The following is a 12,641-nucleotide window of genomic DNA, read 5'->3' as shown; positions in this document are numbered from 1 at the left end:
CTACTGGTCCGACCATCTCTTTTTCCACCTACCCTCTCCATCAACGAGCTCTAACCACACTACCCTTTTCTCTGTCCCTTGAGCTCTCCAGACTCATTTCCTGCCTCAGGCCCTTTGCATGTGCCGCCCCTCTTCTTGGGATGTTCCACCCACAGATCTTTGTGGCTCCTTCTCATCAGCCCAGATGTCACCACCTCAGAGAGGCTTCCCTGCCCAACATAGCTCCAATGATCTTCCCACAAATTGCTGTAATATGTTTTATTTTGTCATAGCACTTATCACAGAATCAAAGTCTTATTCATGATTTTTGAAACGGTCTATGCCTGTCACTTCAACAAAAATGTAAACTCTTGGAGGGCACGCACTTTTCGCTCTCTGCCTCTTTTCCAGCAACTTAAATAGTGGCCAGTATCTTCTTAGAAGCTCGATAAAGTCTTTTAAATAAATAAACAGACATGTAGTCTTTGTCATGTGATCGAGCAATAAGTTGAAGTTTGTTTCAACTCCAAGATGCTATTATTCTATGTGTATTGAAGGCACTGTTGCAGTTGTGCACAGTTGGTAGATCATGCGCTTTTGGGTGTTCTTCCCACTCCATTCCCATTAATGCCAGTGGAGTTGTTAGAACCTCTGTAGCCATTTTGGTGTCCTGCCTGGGACTGGTATGGGTGAAGTAATGTGAAGCTAATGGATACACGAGGGGACTGAATGTGAAACAGGGGCGTTTTCAGGACTTTGGTCCATACACTAGCGCTGGTGGGCCAACAGCTTGGAGCCTAGACCTGAGGCCCTGGCCGATAGGTTTTTCTTAAATTATGTGCAGGAGAGGTCATCTTGACAGTGAACAAAAGCACATTAAGAATGCAGGTAAACTGCCTCCTGAGAGCTTAGAGTTCAAGGTAGGGAGACATTAGTTAACCACAAACTTGACGGCAAACACAGAAAACTAAACACCTCCTATCATTTGTTGAGGAAACGACACAGGAAGGAGATGAAGGAGTTTCTCTCTTAGAAGATCAACTTAACAAGTACGTACCGATCAAAGCAGTCTAGCTGTTTAGAACAAGGTGCCAAGTGGATGACTACATGTCATATTGCAGCTCATGCCATCCTCAGCAGCCCTCCACAGACCACACATCTGCTTCCAGTTAGAGATGTGGTGGTCGATCTGGGGACCTGTGCCTCGTGCCGGAGAAAGTACTCCCAAGAAACAAAGTTACTGTTTGTAATCATCCCTTTTCTTGGAATACCACACCAGGTAATCTGTATATGTTGAATTCAGACATAGTAGTGTTACTATAAAGTTTAATTCTTTAACGTATGTGAAATACAAGCATTTACAGTGATCTGGCTGTTCACCTTTGTTTACTGTGTACCCTTAGTTACCCATAATATTTGGGGAATCATGTTTTTTGGATTAATGGAATACATTTCCAGGTAACTGGAGCCCAAGTTAATTTCAGCCACAGTTGCTGGAAATAGTTTTGAAATTAAATTACACTTCGTCTCCTGAGGCAAGAAAGTAGAGTTGGCCTCATCTTTCATTTGTAGGCAGTTTCTGAAAATGTACGTGCAAAATCAAATAATAAACTTAAATGTTAAGGAGAAGAGTGTTGAATCTTCATTTCTGAAGAACTAAATACACATACAGTTACTAAGTAGGGTTCCCTGGAGAGGGATTTGCTCTCTCTGGACTCCTGCCGGCCAGGGAGCCCCTTCCCCAGGCTGGTTGGTGCCTCTTATCCTGGACTCCCCGGGCATATGCTTTCCTATGCCGCTCTTCCCAGGCAGCCACAGGGTATGGGGAGGTGGGTTGGGAGGTTCCTAGACTTTCTGCTCCTTTGTTAGGAGCTGGGCACCTGGCACCTTCATGGTGATTTGGGTCAGCTGCCTCCCCTGTGCTCTAGCAATTCAAAGCGTGGTCCATGGAGCAGCTGTGTCGTATCAGCTGGGAGCTCCCGCCCCAGATCTCCTGAGTCAGCATCTACAGTTTCATGGGACACCCAGGTGACCCCTCCATTGTCTGCACATTTTCCAATTCCTACATAGTTCTCTAATATTTTGGCCCCCAGCCTCAAAACCAGGGGAGGGAGCGTTCTCTTCTTTTCCCACCAGGCTCCCCCTGATGGCACCGTGGGATCCTTGCAGGCGCTTCCTTGTGGGGACCCATGGGCTTCTCCGGTGGAGGCAGGGATTGACAGCATGCTGCTGCTTCCCTCAGGGCCTTAGTGGTGAGAAGTGCCCTTTGTGGGTCACTTCTTCATCTACTTTGTCACTTAGCTATGCTCTGGGCCCCTTGGGATTGAGGAGACGTTGCTTTCCACCACTCTCAACCTTGGCATTCTTGTAATTAGCACTCCCTCGTACCTCTTTTCTGCTGTCGTTTCAGACTGTGGCATCATCCCCCACCGTCTAGGTGAAGAGCATGTCAAGAGAAAAGGGCAGGAAGACCTCTACCCTTTAGGGTTGCCCTTACCTCCTCATGTGGCATATCTTGGGGGAGAACCTCAGGTTGCCAGGGGAGACCAGAAAAACAAGAGTGGGATTATGAGTAAAGTCAAATCAGATGGAGAGGTGTGTGTGTGGGGGGGTGGCATTAACATGAGTGGACGTTTTTTCCCCTCTGTCCTTGAGCTAGGAGAATCGTTACTTGTTGCCTCATGGATGTGGTAGCCATGGATATTTACCAGAGAAGTGGATCTTGAACAAAGAATCATTTCCTTGCATAATTTTCTGTACACCCAATCATTGTAGCATAAAAATTAGTTGTCGGTGCTGGCTACCAGGAATAGGGTTGCAAGAGGTGAAGTTAACTTCACAGGAAATTAAGTATCGGGGCTCTGTGGGAGCAGAGGTGATCCCAGGGGAAGAGGATAAAAAGACATTTTTTAAAGGAACTTATAGTAGATCTAGTTTCTATCCAGGTGTCTGGGATAATCATACTGTTGATAATACAGTCAAAACATAATTAGCTACTTATGTGCCAGACACGTTCATTTATATTGTTATGTTTTTATGTATTATCTCACGTAATATTTACAGCCATCCTGTGAGGTAGTTTCAATTGTCATTTCCTTTTTATAATTAAGGAAACTGAGGCACAGATGTACAAAGCAACTTGTCTAAGGTCATATAGCTGGTAGGGCTGTCTGGCCCTAGACCCCCACTCATAACTACTACGTGACCAAAAGACAATAGGATGGGGCAAGGGACCCCTGGGTGGCTCAGTTGGTTAAGCGTCCGACTCTTGATTTTGGCTCAGGTCATGTCTCACGGTTCACGAATTTGAGCTCCACATTGGGCTCTTTGCTGACAGTGCAGAACCTGCAGAGGGATTCTCTCCTTCTCTCTCTGCCCTTCCCCCGCCCCCACTCTCTCAAAATAAATAAAGTTTAAAAAAAAAAACTGATTGTTAAAAAAAAAATAGAATGGGGTTGGGTTAGGGTTGTAAGTACAGAGTGAACATTTTGGGAGTGTTAGATATTAAAAGAATCATTTTAGGAATTGTGTTTGGAAACAGAATGAACGAGAATTAAAAGAACAAGGCTGGCCCTTACTAGGCGGAGCTTGGAATAGGCACCAACCTCTTGTTGGAGCTGATGGACATCATACTCCCTTGGCTCCTTATTAAGTGATTGTCTCTAAGCACCAGACAGACCTTCCTAGATGGGCTTGTGTGTTGGGCTGTTACTCAGCAAACTACATTCCTCCTCTGCCTACTGTTTCCTGGTTAAGCTCTGCTAATAGGGGCTGCTGGAGGGCTTCTGGGAGGCTGGAGGAGGCAGAAGGGACATGATTCATTCCATTTCTTTGCTGTGCTTGTCAGCCTCGTTCCAGAAAGGGTCTTTCACTCTGCTAGCCACCGTTGGTACCTGTCTCCAGCTCCTTGCTACATCCTAGAACCAACCTCCTGGACCCCTTGGAGAATCCATCACCTGGCCGTCCTCAGAAGTTTGAGTCCCAGCCCTGCGTGGACCTTCACAGAGGGTCCTGAGAGGCCAGCCACCTGTCCCTCAGAGGTCTGGTCCCAGCTCTGTGGGTCTTCTCCTCTCAACTGTTAGATTCTGATAACCCCACTTCCTCCCTTTGATTCCCCACTGTGCCCCCCTCCCCACCTCCAGCGGTGGGAGCTACTTCCTGCAGTTTTGCTCTATTACTCAGTCTTTTCATTTGTTTATATCAAATAGTATCAGTTGCAATACCTAGCATTGTTTCTATATTTCTAACTGGCCCCTGACTGATAAATCTTCCTGTGTCCTGGCAGGGGAGGGGAGAGGCAAGCTGATACCCAGAAACCATGTTTTTCAAATTTGAGAGTATAGGGGGCTCACCAGAGAGGCTTGTTAAGTAGACACATGTCTCTCCAGTTTTAATCATTCTGATGCAATAGGTTGGATATGGGCTGTTTTTGAAACAGACATCTTAGATGTTCCTGATGTAGTTACTCTGTCTCAGAGGCTTTGAGAAAATCTACCCCAATCCAGGGCCTTCTCATGGGGCTATTTCTTAGGTCTGGGCTTTTCCTGGGGTCTAGAAACAAATTTTACTAATTTTTTTATAGGATGGGTGCTATATGCTAATCTTTGTCCCAAGGCCACCAAGGTTGTACATTGCCCCTGGAGGCTGAACAGCCAACCTTGTTTAGCCCAGTGAGCTAGGATGCAATTAAGTGGGAGAAAGGAGCTTTTTCCCTTAATTGTGCATTGTCCACTTGTCAGGCCTGGCACATCCAGGTTGGTGTCCATTTAGAGAGGTTCCTTTTTCTTGTTCGTACAAAGGCAACGTGCGTGTAGCTGACCTAGGATGGATGGGACTGACCTTGAAGTAGAGACAGCCCCTTCTTTTTCATGTGCAGCCTTTCCCGTTTCCAGGTGGCTTAAGGTTGGAGCAGTGAGGAATGGGAGACACCCTGTTAGAACAGGACACTTGTGTCTTTTGGCCTTTGCCAGTGGGTGTATCTGTTTATCTGTATGAATAGCAGTGGACATTCCTCTGTGGAATGTTGGCTTCCGTTTGATTGATTTAATCAGTAGAATGAGTGGGTTTTGCTGGGAGGGGTTGAATTGCCCCCTCAGAGCAGAACAGGAAGTTTTTCAATCCTGCCAGATCATGGGGCTTTGGGTTTGCAGGGGACAAGGACTTGACTTCGACCTTTAAATGAATATAAAAAATCCAGTTCGCTCTGCAGGAATGTGTCCCTCTTGCAGTCCAGGGCCTGACGCAGTGGTTCCTGGGGCGGATTTGGAGGACTGCTGGTGGCTCCGTCACCTCTTCGCACTGTTAAGTGTTTTATGTCACTACTTTACTCTCAGGTGGAATCATCAGAGGCCCTACTGTATTAGCTTTTGCCTCATTTTGTGTAGCTCCTTTGTGCTGATTGGTGGCCCGGGGATTCAGTTTTTAAAAACTGAGGTTCCTGACCCATTCTGGTGGCACACTGCTCTTCAGTAAGAGCTTTCCTGTGACATTTGACTCCAGAATTAAAACTGGTGTTCTGCGGATCAGAAATGCCTTCAGGCAGATGGGCTCCCTAGGCCTGTTCTTGAAGTTAACTGCCACTATCCACCGACTGCCTACTCAGAACACACACGACGAGCGGTTCAGAGATAACAACTTGAGTAAAATTGCACTTCCTCCTCGCTTCTACATTGTATAGTTGGCCAGGGCCTGGTGTTCTTTGTGTAGAACACAGCTTCACCTCCCTTGTGGATAGGTGGCCTCCCCAGGGATGGGTTGACGTGAGCTTTGATTCACTTAGCAAACGCTTACTGAAGGCCTCCTGCTCCAGGCAGGGACCTCATAGGAAGGGCTGATTCGAGGAGTGATACGGCAGAGGAAGAGTGCTCCAGGCTCTAGGATGAGGCCACACTAATCCTGGTCCTTGGGAACAGAGAGGAAATGACTAACTCACCTGCGGTTGTTGGAGAAGGCAGGTCTCAGGCGATTCCCCACCAATCCCTGGGGCTAGGTTGTCAAAAGCACCTGCCCCTTGGAAAGAGGATGTTCTTTTTCTTAGCAAATAAATGCACATTCACAGAGAAAGACATTTCCTCCAAGTCAGCATCAGGGCTAGAATCCTAGAAGAGTTTAAGCTTTAAGGGGTCTAACCCTTAAATGAGTGCTCTTCAGACTAATAAAGTTTTTTTTTTTTTAAACTGGCAAGTAATCATATTCAAAGAGTGCTTTTTTTTGAATCTACTGTATATCATTAAGAAAACAAAAAATGTCTATGAGTAAATCCCAGTATGAATCATATTGAATTCAATGGGAGTCTGTTTTTTTTAATAATTCCTCATCGTGTACTTACCACTCCTCTTTAACCAGATGCCTAGAATTTACTTACATCCCCCCATATTTATTATTGATTTTATTTATATCTGGTAATCCCAATCCATGTACTTTCTGAATTTAGTAAGTGTAGTACAGGGTTTGTTTGTTGTTGTTTTTTTCCCCTAATTGTTGCTTTAGATGTAGCTTGAGGTCCAAGGTGAGTTTATTGACATTCTCTTCAATTTGATTCCACATCCCAGTTCCCCTCTATCTCTCTTAAGATCAGATCCCCAGGCTACTTTTTGTTTTTCTGTGGCATTATCAGATGGTTCTTGCTGAGTTATATACAAGTGCTGCTTTTCTTTGGTGAGGTCTGTGACCTCTAAAGGTTCCAACAAGCAAGGCTTTCTCGGGTAAGTTACCGTAGTTTGTCCGGATCAGTGGTGAAAGGTAAGGATATTTGCTCAGTGGTCATTTCTCCACCTCACCCTGGTTGCCTGCCTGCCTGTCTGTCCTTCCGTCCTGCCTTCCTCCTTTCTTCCCTTCCTTCCTCCCTCCCTTCTCTCCTTCCATCTGTGTGAGTTCTGAATCTCCTCTAGCAATCCCAGAAGGTGGGTCTACCAACTGGTTCTTTTGATGGAGGCAGAAATCCGTAACTCAGGAGGGTCCCCTGCTTGTAGCTTCCTTGAGAAATGTGGCCTTGCTGTGTGCTGCCTGGTGTATACACGCAGTCTGTACCCTTTATACACACAGGCTTAGCAGTAGTGTCTTGTTTTGTTAAGGAATCCATATAGCGAATTACACATAACCCCTGTCTCATTGTTTCTGTTCTGTGTGTTTGACTTGAGAGCTTATTGTGCTGTTCCTTTCACGTAGGATGCACCAAATGACAGGCAAATAGCCCTGAGAGTTTTCTCTTTGTGGGAAATAGTAGGACAAGGTGGATGGTAACATGGTGACATGTAGTAAATCAGTTTGGGCCCGTGTCCTGTGTATGTGCATATGTTACGTTGAATCAAATGTGATCATTTTTGTTCTGGAAGAATGGCAACTTCATATGTGTAAGCTAATAATTTAAAAACTGGACCATCAGGTAAGGAAGGGTGCACCTTTGAAGCCAAATAGTAGTAACACAGGGAGGCAAAATACAGAGTGCAGCAAGCTTTTATGTGATTCGTAATGCTTTTGTATTTAAAAACATTAATTGCTAACCTTATCATATTAGGAGATCTCAAGCAAAATTCTGAGTTTTCAGCTTCTCTGCAAAAATTGGAATCTTGGTGTGCTAGGTCAGCAAGCTTCCGTGGTGACATTAGTGGAGGCAGAATGGCAGCTGTGCCCCTGCAGAACTCACGTGTGTGTCCATTCACTCACTGGCCAGCTTCTGGCTCTCGTGTGACCTTGACTGGCCTCGTGGGCTTTGAGGTTGGGCACATGATATAAATAGAACACATAGAGTAAGTTGGATAAACAGAGAATTGGAAGGAGTCATCTGCCGGACCAAAGCCATTTGTTTGGTTTACTATCTACCACCAACCAGCACATCCAAAAAGAAAGCCTGATACAGCTCTGGACACTATTCACTGAGGAGGGACAGGGAAGCATAATTAAAGAGTTCTTTCCTGTGCTAAGAGATGGGCAAACTCTTGTTAAAAGTTTTGGCTTGGTGCTCCTCATTTAAGTAGGATGTGATGACAGCTTCCTTCCACCGGCCACCATTCATGTTACAGGCTAACATATCTATTTTGTTTATTTTTAAAATCCTGACATACTCATGAGGAGAGGTTACTGGACAATTGACCACATCCTAACTTTAACATAAGGAAATATATATTAGTCTAATATATATAAGTCTTTAACATAAAGACTAAAACATATTTTTGGAGCACCTGGGTGGCCCAGTCGGTTACGTGTCAGACTTTGGCTCAGGTAATGATCTCGAGGTTCGTGGGTTTGAGCCCCAATTCCGACTCTGTGCTGACCACTCAGAGCCTCAGGCCTGCTTCAGATTCGGTGTCTCCCTCTCTCTCTCTCTGCCTCTCCCACGTTCATGCTCTTTCTCTTTCAAAAATAAACATTAAAAAAAATTTTTAATAAAAAAAGACTAATACATATATTTTAAAGTACCAGATCTTTATTGCTACATTACTCATATTGGGCAGAAAACTGGAAATAAAGAGAAGACTGATCAATAGAAGAAGGGCTGAATAAATTATGGTACACCAACATCATGAAATATGTAGCATTGCAACAACAAATGGGCAGGACACCAGTTGACTTGGAGGGATTTCCCTGAATAGTATACTTACTTAAGATTTAATTAGTACTTCCTATGTAGGAACGGTTCTAAGGGCTTTCCATGCATTAACTCATTTGATCCTCATAGCTGCCCTGTGAGCCCTGTGAGCCCATCATACAAATGAAGAAATTGAGGCATGGAGAAGTTAAGTAAATCATCCAAGGATAAGCATTTGTTTGTTTTTTATTTTTAAAAATGTTTTTATTTTATTTTTGAGAGAGAGCGAGGGCAAGTGGGGGAGGTCAGAGAGAGGGCGGTGGGGAACAGAGGATCCCAAGCAGGCTCCACGCTGAAAGCAGAGTGCAATGCAGGACTCAAACTCAAAAACTGAGCCATGAGATCATGACCTGAGCTGAAGTCAGATGCTCAACTGACTGAGCCACTCAGGCGCCCCCAAGGATAAGCATTTAGTATGTGGCAGGCCTAGGTTATGAACTCATGCAATCCAGATTGAGATTTTTAAAAATGATTTTTAGGTTATGTATCAAAGTACATTATAAGTAATAAGTTTAGCTATAGAATATTAATTCATAGCTATTTCAGAATTCTCTGGATTCTTCTATTTTATTATGTTCAACTCATTATGTTGTCTCAGACCTTAGAAATCACTTAGTCCTCTGGTTTTCAAACTTAGCCCTCCTCTTTCCCTCTTTAAACCAAGTGAATCTTCCTGGTAAGCAGAATGATACTTAGTACTGACATGGAACGACTTTGCCTTCTCTTTTGCCCTGGGGTGAGTGCAAACTATAGATACAGTCTGTGTCCTTTACATTGCAGGTACAGAAGTGCATTGCAGAGAGAGAGCCTAATGTTCATTGAGTTGATGTTTCCAGGGATGTAATTAGGCCTCACAGGTAGATTTTATTATGCCCATTAAGGAAACTGAGATTTAGAAATTAGGAAACAGGAAATTGTTACCAGAGTTGCATAGAATGTTTATTGAACCTTGTCTTCTAGGGTCTTCCTTACCTAAGGTTTGGGAGCTACTGTGGCCTACCGGAGGCGCTTCAGTTGAATGTTGTCTTAGCTAGCGCTTAACTCGATTAGGCAGCTGTTGAGAATGTCTAATTTGTAGGGCATTATTTACCACAGGTGATAGTGGGGCAGTGACGTAGATGGATAATGAAGATGGCTTTTTTGTATTAATCAGCTTGGGCTCCTGTAACAAAACACTGTGGCCTGGGTGCCTCAAACAACGGGAATTTATTTTTCACAGAAGTCCAGATCAGGGTGCTTTCTGGTGAGAGTGCTCCTCCCTTCCCTTTCTCATCCGTAATGCCAGGGACTGGACTTGATGGTCCTTAAGGCTTCCTGCCCCTCTCTCCTTGCTCTTGATCTCTCTTGTGGTTGAAGGCAATCTTTGGAGTCAAAGAGGTCTAAATCGACCAGTGGGTGGTTGCGTGTGTTCATGCTATGACAGTCATCTCAGGTGCGTTCTCTCTGGAGATGAGAAGGTGCCACTTGTTTTCCAGCCACTCACAGTTAAGTAATAGCAACTCTGAGGTTGTTCAACTCTATACAAGACTTTCCCTACCGCTGCCTCTCTTTCCAGAATTCTTATTTTTGTCCACATGCTTGCATATGTCTGTGGCAGGCAGGAGACTTTTTTTTTATAGTCAAGGACTTAAAAGACTACGGGAGGCAGTCCCCTTTTACAGGCACTTGTGTTATCCCTTCTGGGATTCTGTTTTCATCTTTCCTGTTTTTCAGTTCCACTGCTTTGAAGTGTTCAGGGATGTGGATTAAGGATGGGGAGTGGAATTGGGGAGAGTTTTACAACAGGTAGAGCTGAGAATGGCTTCCCATCAGCAGCTCGTTAAAGACGTTTGTTGATTTCTCTGCTGGATACCAGGCCCAGTGCTAACCAGCTACTTATCACTTTCTCTGTGGCTCCGCCAGTGATGGTCTCTTGTTCTGGAGACCTTGACTGGAAAGTACACTTTGCTATCAGCAGGGCTCTTTGTAGTATTTGGCTCTGATATCTAGAGCATTCTGGATTGAACTCAGCATGCTGTGATCTGCAGGGCCGAGGCCGACGTGGTAGGACTTGGAATAGAAGCTGATGGAGCAGGCAGTGAGATTAGGGACAGGGAGGCCCTTTTAACGACCTCTGACAACAGCACTCTGTCCTTGAACGAGAGAGTAAGGCTCGCTTGAATCTTCCCTCTAGGTGGTTTCTCTTTTGTTCAAGCATGGAGGACATTTTTTTCTGGTCCTATAAGGCCAGGACAAGTGAGGAAGGGAAACGTGGGCTCTGGCCTATGGGAAGCAGGGAAGAGCATGGAGCTTGGAGTCTGGCAGACTGACTCAGACCCCAGCCCAGGCACTTGGCTGCATGGGCAAGTTTTCCAAGTCCCAGTGTTCTCACGTATAAAATGAGGCTAGGAACAAAAAGTGAACAGGCTTGTAATGACAATTATTGCATGAGTAGAGATACCATACAGGGGGTGGTTAGTATATGGAGATTTTCTTTCCCAATGAACACAGGTTGGACTTCCTGGAATGGGAGTCTTGAAGTTTTGGAGCTTAGGGTGATCTGCTTGGGATACCAGGTCAGGGGTCCAGAGCTGACGTTGAGACCACAGGAGGAAAGAAAGGGCAGAATCTCAGCTCTGAAGACACCCACTTGGGCACTTCCTTGGCGTGGGAAAGCGTTGACTTGTACTAGAAATGTCATCCCTGTCTGTCACATCTGTAAGGAAAGCGAATACTGATCTCCCTTCTGTATTGCCCAAAGCTGCCCCCGCCCACATCTTATGATATTTGATGAGTCATTCGAGAAGTAGCCCTGGAAGAAAGGCTTTAAGGAGAAAGGTAGATGGTCAGATGTGACCCTCTTTTACACAGTCCTGGGCCTAGGCTGTTTCTCTCTTTGGCAGTCTTGCAGGGGTAGAGGATTTATGTGATCAGAAGGAGGGTTTTGGTATTCTCTGCAGAAGTGAGATGCCTTAACCCAGAGGTCTTTTTGCCCCTGTGGAATATAAATCGGATTAGGAGCTCTTTGTGCTCTGCCACAAATCACTACACGTCTACATTTTGCTCTTATAAAATATGGATAATGACATGACTCTGTCTCCTAGGAGTTTGAGTGCATTAGCTAACGATCATGAAACCTTAGAAATAGGAAATTCATATGAATGCCGAGAGCTTTTGTAATTACACATTTGCATCACTCGCTTGGCATCCTTGAAAGTCGTGCTTTCAACACGAGAATACTTGGGTTGATTCCTGTTCTTCTAATTGTAGAGCAAGCGCAGAAGAAAGAAGCTCAAAGAACACTCAGAGCAGATAAGTTGTCACAGCATCTCGTGGAAACCCTGAAGTAGCTCAAGCTGTAGTGGTTTGGCTTGGGCTGAAGTGGAAGAAGAGCTTGAGATATTTTAAGGGCACTGAAGTTAGAGAATACTGGGAGCCAAGGATGGTAATGGCCTCCACGCAGTGTTGTGCTCAGACCCTCATGTCTCTTGTCCCTGTGACCTCAGACCCGTCACTTGGTCAGCCTTTGTCCTGGGCGGCAATACACCTGCCATATGAAAGGGGGCTTTTTCGATGTGGGTTGCCCTCCTGGGTACAGATACTGTTTTTGTAGCCTGTAGAACAGTCCGTATTTTCCCTTTTCTCCCACAGAGGATTATTTTCAGATTTAGAAACTCTTTACAAAGATGTCAAAAGGTAATGTTCTGAATACCTTGAGGAGAAGACTTTTTAAAAAATAGGTATTTGTTTCTGAAGGGGGTGACGAACATTAACCAGACAGCATGCCCCTTGATAGCTGATGCTGTTTTTATTTCGTTTCAGGCAGTGGAGCTACCGCTGTGGTCCAGGCTGCCCTTTGCAAGCCCAGGCAAGAACGTGTAGCCATAAAGCGGATCAACTTGGAAAAATGCCAGACCAGTATGGATGAACTATTAGTAAGTAAAAAAGCGAAGGATCCCTGCTGGTTGCTCCTCGTTACTTATGGGTGTGTGGAGATGGGCCAGAGAAACAGGAGAAAGGAGAGCAAAGGCAGCTTGGTGTTCCCTCCTGTTTGGACACACGTGTTTCTTGGAAAGCAGCCCACACCGCGTTTCCT

The 12,641-nt window shown here is 45.0% G+C and overlaps 1 protein-coding gene across 4 annotated transcripts in view; it reads left to right on the top strand.

The window, feature by feature from the left end:
* STK39 (serine/threonine kinase 39) overlaps nucleotides 1-12,641 on the top strand; it is a 313,579-nt gene that overhangs the window by 46,645 nt on the left and 254,293 nt on the right. For all 4 annotated transcript variants that reach the window (XM_053215228.1, XM_053215229.1, XM_053215231.1 and 1 more), the window contains exon 2: nucleotides 12,368-12,480. In XM_053215228.1, the coding sequence (XP_053071203.1) occupies nucleotides 12,368-12,480 (113 nt within the window). The remainder of the gene's footprint in view (nucleotides 1-12,367; nucleotides 12,481-12,641) is intronic.

The sequence above is a fragment of the Acinonyx jubatus genome, chromosome C1 (assembly GCF_027475565.1).
Source record: "Acinonyx jubatus isolate Ajub_Pintada_27869175 chromosome C1, VMU_Ajub_asm_v1.0, whole genome shotgun sequence".
NCBI classification, from domain to species: domain Eukaryota; kingdom Metazoa; phylum Chordata; class Mammalia; order Carnivora; family Felidae; genus Acinonyx; species Acinonyx jubatus.
This window is presented reverse-complemented; position numbering and strand designations above follow the sequence as displayed.